This window comes from Paramisgurnus dabryanus, chromosome 10, assembly GCF_030506205.2.
Source record: "Paramisgurnus dabryanus chromosome 10, PD_genome_1.1, whole genome shotgun sequence".
Lineage (NCBI taxonomy): Eukaryota > Metazoa > Chordata > Actinopteri > Cypriniformes > Cobitidae > Paramisgurnus > Paramisgurnus dabryanus.
The window spans coordinates 19,396,600-19,404,232 of record NC_133346.1 but is presented as its reverse complement, the minus strand read 5'-3'; the positions used below and the strand labels follow the sequence as shown (position 1 = coordinate 19,404,232).

The 7,633-nt window shown below is 36.1% G+C and overlaps 2 protein-coding genes across 3 annotated transcripts in view; one reads left to right on the top strand and one right to left on the bottom strand.

Annotated features, from left to right (window-relative positions):
* LOC135779858 (uncharacterized) overlaps window positions 1-4,995 on the top strand; it is a 5,614-nt gene extending 619 nt beyond the window's left edge. The window contains exons 1-6 of one of the 2 annotated variants that reach the window (XM_065290761.2): window positions 1-166; window positions 2,668-2,829; window positions 3,012-3,162; window positions 4,098-4,168; window positions 4,295-4,395; window positions 4,485-4,995. The exon at window positions 1-166 is cut by the window's left edge and continues 619 nt beyond it. In XM_065290761.2, the coding sequence (XP_065146833.1) occupies window positions 1-166; window positions 2,668-2,829; window positions 3,012-3,162; window positions 4,098-4,168; window positions 4,295-4,395; window positions 4,485-4,551 (718 nt within the window). In that variant the 3' untranslated portion in view covers window positions 4,552-4,995. Of the gene's footprint in view, window positions 167-2,667; window positions 2,830-3,011; window positions 3,167-4,097; window positions 4,169-4,294; window positions 4,396-4,484 lie in introns of both variants that reach the window. The other variant, XM_073815945.1, reaches the window with a different exon arrangement.
* A 959-nt stretch (window positions 4,996-5,954) lies between these two features.
* On the bottom strand, window positions 5,955-7,291 carry rnf208 (ring finger protein 208). Its single transcript, XM_065290444.1, has one exon. The coding sequence runs from the start codon at window positions 7,077-7,079 to the stop codon at window positions 6,294-6,296; it is 786 nt and encodes a 261-aa protein (XP_065146516.1). The 5' UTR covers window positions 7,080-7,291; the 3' UTR covers window positions 5,955-6,293.
* Window positions 7,292-7,633: the final 342 nt, after the last annotated feature.

The following is a 7,633-nucleotide window of genomic DNA, read 5'->3' as shown; positions in this document are numbered from 1 at the left end:
TCACACTGTCCCTCACCCCAGCGGTCACACAACCAACTCCAGAGAACATCATGGGTTCAGTCGTCCGAGGAGAACTAATTCAGAACGTCCGGATCACAAGAAAGCAGAGCTGTACAGAAGCCGTATATCAAACCAGTATGGCCAACCAGTAGTGAGCCAGGTGGAGGTGAGCATCTCACAGTTGCTTTAAAAATATGTGGCCCTGTCTATTCCAGGCTCAACATTTGAGATCAAAATTTGATTTTAACCATTCATTTTACTATGATTTCAATTTTTAACATGGCCTCACTCAGTCAGTTTTAAACATATCATTTATATTTTACATTATGTAGGATTATTTTATGTAGAAAACAGTATAAAAAAATTATTAGCTGGGTTTTCAAGTCATTTTTTTTCAGCTTTAGCTCATTATTCGCTTTAGCATTAGATTTTTCATTTTCAAAGTGGCGTGTCACATTTGTTGACACATGCAAGATCTTATGCCGCCTGGCGCCAGTGACATCAACCTTATACTGTGTTATGTCTTCATTTAAATCTGAATGCAGACATCAATGAGATTTTAAAGCAGCTACATTAAATACTATTAGTACATTATTCACACATTCACACAAAAATGAATGTTATCCCTAGAAAACCATTATTTGTTCCCCATTAACCTTTTGGGCAAATGTTCTTAAAAAAACACTCTTTATTATCTTGTAACAGAGTGCAGAACCTATAAAAAAAATAATTTGTGCAACAGAAAGCTTCTGTGAATGTTAAAAGTTTTTTTATAGAACCATACAAAGAACATTTTAGGAACCTAGTGCAGAATATATTTTTTAGCTTTACGTATGTCCATGTACAGTGCATACAGTGTATAAGTTAAAGGTTGACATTTTTTAAAAGCTTGCCTACAAATCCGAAATCAGGTGCAAGGTAACAACAGGTGAAGTGTAAAGGTCAAGGTCAAGCAAATAACAATCAGTCTTAATGTGTCATATAAGCTTTTATGACTTGCTCAAGTTTACATATTTACCCAAACCAATACAGGTGTTAAGATGCATAACGTACACAAACAACAAACACTCAAACACATGCAAGTTCTAGACATCTTTTCACCACAATCTTTGTGTTAGCGTGGATCTCTTAGCAGGAGACATTGAACTAGTGTTTGTGAACCGGTTGGTTCAGGTGAGGGAGGAATGATTGGAATTGTGCCAGTGTAATGCAGGTCAAATGGAATGTGTGGGTGTCGGGAATGCTGATGATGATGGATATCTGTGCTGAACATGTTTGAACATTATCACTTTAACTGTGATGGAAAAAAACTTAATTTTTTTTAATTCTGATGAGCAAATATCTTAATGAAGATCACTTTTTTTAAAGACTTGGAAGTTAAACTGATATTGAAAAGATTATATTAATTTCATAGAAATAGTGTAGTTGACACCCCTGAAAGTAATTCTGAAATTAGCATCATCCTTTTTATTTAAGCTGAGGAACAGTCCAATGAGCCAAACTTTTTGTTGCGTGCCTCCCCCTCCCAGTACACCCCCCACCCCCCAAAAAAACATTCATGACATAAAACAATCTCAAACTTAGATTTTGAATAAAAAACATATTAAAAACAATGTGTTGGTTGGTAGCTATATTTTGTGAGATTTAATTACATAGAATTTTAAATAAATAAAATTTTTATAAAATGACATAAAACTGGGCCCCCCTAGGCACCATATCGCGCCCGCCCCCCAAGTTTGAGAGTCAAGTCACATTTATTTGTATAGCACTTTATTATTTTTTTTATGTTTCATTGCTTTAAAGAGGTTTTTCAAGGAAGACAAAGAAAAAAGGCGAAACTGGGAAATTCTTAAATATATGTGACCGTGAACCACAAAACCAGTCATATGTAGCGCGGGTACATTTGTAGCAAAAGCCAAACATACATTGTGTGGGTCAAAATTATCAGACAACTTTAAAGGCATTTTTTTCAATTTGTAGATTTGCAATCTCAGATTCCAGTTGTTGAAATTGTTATATTTCGTCAAAATAACAAACCATACAATATTGGAAAGCTTATTTATTATCTCCCTGTTCACACCTATGATTCGTTTTGAGGTCCAGGGTCACATATTGTAAATTATATATATATATATATATATATATATATGTATATATATATATATATATATATATATATATATATGTATATATATATGTATATATATATATGTATATATATATGTATATATATATATGTATATATATATGTATATTTATGTATATATATATATATATATATATATATATATATATATACACATACACACATGTATATATATATATATATATATATATATATATATATATATATATATATATATATATATATTAATGCAAATTTCATTGTCCGAAAAAAACTGTAATCTTATTTAAATGATGTAGCCTATAGTGTATACTTTTTATTGATTATCAAACATTTAATCTTCTTTAAGGGACAACTTAGCCTTGATTGTATTAAGCACTAAGATTAAAAAATCTATATCTAAGAGATCAAGTATTGTATTTCATGAGCAAGAGTAGCTTTGCCCTTTTATTTCATACCGAATTAGATTACATTAGATATGCCGATAACACCAACACTGGGATTCATAATGAATACAGCTCACAATCTCTCTGTCTCAATAGTTTGAGGAGGGGGAGCAAAGGAGATCAGACAAGCTTTCTCCAGGGCTACTTTACCTGGAGCAGGTCTGCAGGATGCTGGAGAATATTGCAACACTACAGCAGCAAAACCACGGCCTACAAAAGGAACTGGAGATCCTTAAGAGTCAACATGTTGAAACAGATGTAAGTGACACTGATATATCATCCAACTGTTGATTTTTGAGCTGCTTTTTTAGTTTCGGCAGACAAGATCACGTCTGCTTGCCAAATATGGTGTCATGTGTTAAAACGGTCCCTTATTGTTTCCTGTAAACTGAAACTACATATGTGCGGTATCTTAAGTCTCTTACTAAATGTTTTGGCAGTCTGCACACTCGAAGGAGAGTAAAATGAGACAAAGATTAGAGATTCTGGCGCATGAAGATTCAAGCAGCCTATCGACTCTCTCAGAGGAACCTGTGGCATTTCGTTACAGATCTGCGTCTGATACTCGGGCATCTATAGGGCGGGTTCACAGTAAGTTTAAATTCCTTACCATATTAAGTTACACTGTAAAAAATGTTGCACTCATAATTTTGAGTATAATCAACTTGGTTTTACAAGTCATTCAACTTTAAATTTCAAATTTAACTAGTGATGAGTTGCTGTAAATAAATAAGTAAAGTTAAAATAGCTAATTCAACTTTATTTTATAAGTTACAGCAACTAGTCAAGATAAAAAATCAAAATGACATGTAAATGCAAGTTAATTATACTCAAAAATATAAGTGCAACTTTTTTACAGTGTAGAAAATAAAAATAATTTTAAAAGTGATGTCATGAACCCAGAATGCCTTTATAAACTGCAAAAAATGACTTTCTTACTTAGTATTTTTGTCTTGTTTTCAGTAAAAATATACAAATATTCTTAAATTAAGATGTATTTTCTTGATGAGCAAAATGACCTAGGAAAATATGTAACCGAATTTGTACCAAGCCCCTAAGGTGACATTACTGTAAAAAATCTAAAGTTTAGTTTCATGTGCTCACGCAAAACCTTCATGTGCAGAATTTTTTAAATAAATTTAGTTTGCATGCTCACGTGAAATTTTTGCGTGCTCATGTGAAACTTTTGCGTGCACACGTGAAACTATCACGTGCACACGCTATAGCTTCACGTGCACACGCGATAGCTTCACGTGCACACGCGAAACTAAATGCGATAGTTTCACGTGCTCACACGATAGTTTCACGCACGGGAAATTAAACTTTATTTATTTAGGTAATTTTGCTCATCAAGAAAATACATCTTAATTTAAGAATCTGTAGATATTTTTACTGAAAACAATATAAGAATACTAAGTAAGAAAGTCATTTTTTGCAGTGTAAAGCCCTTAAAGTTGGTTAGTGTAAGCTATTGCTTTGGTGGCAGATTATATCGTGATTCATTGCTTGTACTGATTCCCCAACAGGGAGGGCAAGGTTTGTTCAAGATGAATCTTTTGCAGGTGTTTTATTCGAGGAACCCAACAGTAACATTTCTGTAAGTAAACTAGTAGTGAGTGGACTAAAATATCAATATTAATTATTAATAGTACAGCATAAAACTGTGGATGTTGAAAGCAATCATAAAATCAATAATAATAACTCCTTCTGTTTGTTAAACCAGTCACCAGAACATGATACTAAAAAGCCAAGTAAGATCCAGAAGCTCAAATTTACTTCATTTAGAAAACAGGAATCACAAAAGCCTGACCTCGAAAGCAACAGGTAGGGATCTATACAAAATTAATTCATATAAGTTGTAAATATTATTTATGTTATATGATGTTATCATTGTTCCTGTACTTTTTTCAAAGTGATCAGCATAAGAAGAAAACAAAACTGCCGAGCATTTTCAATAGAAGGAAGACAACACGGTTATGATGCACATGTTACTGTGTGTTTACTTACATATAAGGACTGATGTAAGTGTAAGAAGTGTGCCCCTGCCTTTGAAAGTCAAGTTTCTGTGATTAACTATTTTCTCTTTAAAATCATCCTACATAATATAAAGAACATTCTATGAAAATATAACTTTGACATCATTATTATTGACCGAGTAAGGTCATGTCAAAGATTGAAATAAATGTTAAATCAATGACTGAACTCAAACTTTAATGCTCTTATAATTTAGCCTGGATTTCACAGAAAAAAAATCAAAATTCCCTGGAGCTGCTTGTAAATACACTAAAAGAGTTTATTTTATTAAAATGACCGGCTGACTGTACATTACTTCACTTTCTATACAACTACTTGGTAAATATGTAAATAAATGGATGTGGAATACTGACCTGTGTTGCAGTTATTTTATTACGTGAGATAAAGAGGCCTCAGTTACAGTATATGCACTATTCCAGTGGTCTTCTATATAAATGAGTTATAGATGAGTTTTTGGGAGAACATATTTTGTAAAATTCTGTTAATTAAAATGCACAAACCAGAATCAATACCAACAAATGGGGAAGAAACGGCGCTTTAAAGAACAATTGATATTTATTTTATTTTAATATTTGTGTGTGCATTTATGAGGAAATAGTGAAAATTCTGAAAGATGCACTTACTCATTTAAGTATTTTACATCAGTATGGTTAAAAAGTTTTGATAAAAACTTTTTTCATGGTAAGGTTGACATTTGCATGGAATTGTGTAATTATAAAATGTTTGACTGCCTAATAATATGACTGACCAATCGAAATAAATTTAATTTAGTTTTTTATCACTTAATAAAATAAGATTGTGATATGAAATGTATACCGCAAAATTAAACACACTAGAAAGCGCGTTTGTTTAAAAATATCCTGGGTGATATTTTCGTCAGGCATAGATTGTTTTGATCATTTTGATGATGTAATAAAAATGTAAAGGACGGTCCATATCTTTTTACTTCTATACTCCACAATGCATTTAGTTTTGTGTAATTTGTGCCCCACTAGTGGCACTAAACCGAATTGCAATCTGTCTGTTTAAATTTCATTGTTCTGCTGACAAAAATATATTTTGAGCAATGTTTGTTACCAAACCGCTTTGGAGCACCATTATCTTCCATAGTTTTGTTTTCCTACTATGGAAATCAGTGATGCTCCTGCTTGAATACAAACATCTTTGTGATCGGCAGAACAAAGACATTTATACAGATTTGGAGCAACTTGAGGGTGAACTATCCCTATAAGCTACATGACACAATTAATTCAATCAATGATATAAATCTGAGGTGGAAGTATCTGCTTACAAAACAATGAAACACAATTCTGACTTAGTTACTTTTGAAAGACCAGGCAAAACATTCGTCTTTATTAGTCTTTATTATACCCAGGATGGGGGAGATAGACTTCCCTTAGCATTCCCATGTAAAGAGATGTCAATGACGAACACATCCAAACAAGAGATTGAGGGATAGAGGGTAATCGGTTCATACATAAAATACATTTACTCTGATATTTCATTATCTCTGTCATTGCACACAAGTGTCCTTTTCACTTCAAGTCCACACAGCATCCTGTGCTATTAAATATACAGATACAGCTATGACTGTACAGAGGGGTTGAATGTGTGTGACTCTTTCAGAAGGTGGGTGCGGCTGGATAGCATTTTGAAATGAATTGTGCCGATCACTCGATCAATCAGGTCTACATGATGCCACAAGAGGAGAGGGGATTGGCAATGTGGCAGGTGCAAGCTGATTGACAGTATTGGCGCACCGTCTGATAGCAGCTGCGATCACCGTCGCTGCCCCACTGCACAGTCCCCGCCGGGTCGGGTGGCAGTCGGCTGAGAATGCTGGTGTTGATGGCCAGCGCGGCCAACCCGTAGTCGGTGAAGAGCACGGTCTCGCGACGGCAGGTGGGACACGAGATGAACTTGTACTTGGGACAGGATTCATACAAGATCTGCAGGCACTCCTCACATACCGAGTGCAAACAGGAAAGAATGCGAGGCCGCTTCCCAGCAAAGTTGTAGGTGTGTCCGCAGGTGGGGCAGTCCAGCGGTTCACATGGCATAACTGGGCCTGAGGAGGTGGAGGACGAGGAGGAAGAGGTGGAGGAAGAGCGGAGCACGTACTGGTTGACGATTACATCATCCATCTTGTAGTGGAACTGGTGGTAACAGATGTCAGACACGCTGGCCTTGCGCTGTGCTAGAAAACTGGCTTCACGGCGGAGGACGGGGGCAGTCGGAGAGGCTAGAGGTCTGGGTGCGACCATGGTGTTGCCGTTGACCTCCACGGTGAGGTCTCCACAGGCCTGGTTGACGATAACCTCTCCCTCGCCTCCGCCGTCCCAGGCCACACGGGGAGGTGGGGCGTAGCGAGGCTGGGTCACAGGGACCGGACACTCCCGGGAGAACTTCTCCGACTGGATGATCTTGACGGTGTCCATAGGGATGGTCACAGGTTGGCGCCGCAGGCAGGACATTCACTTTTTGGTGTGGTGATCTTGGCAGAGGAACTGTGTGTAGTGTATGGTCCTGCAGAGTTTGTCTTCAGTGCACTGGGGGAGGACACTCAGCCATTGCAGGGGACATGAGGACGAATGGGTTTGTCCATTGCTGTCTCAAGGTCCCTCCTTGGTCACCCTGAGTCTTTGTGTGGCACAGATGGACAAAGACTTCCAGCCAGTGCAGAATGTCTATATATATATATATAAAAAGCCCTGAAGTACAACAGAAGTCTTATGTCGTGCTCAAAAGAGCTTGCACTTTTTTGTCCCCAAAAGTTTTAAAGCAACTTACACCCTGTTTAGTGATATTGCACAAATCTAAATTGTAAGTTAAAGGATAGTCATTGATTTGTTTCTTACAAATGAATAGCCGAGCACCACACTATATCAAAAGATATGTTGGCACAGTTTCAAAGATACAGATACATCTGTTGTGACATAAATACAATACAGACTTTAATACACAGATAATCTTAAGCACCGTTTACTGTAATACTATATAGTCGGCTATCTTTTTGTGAACTTTCTGA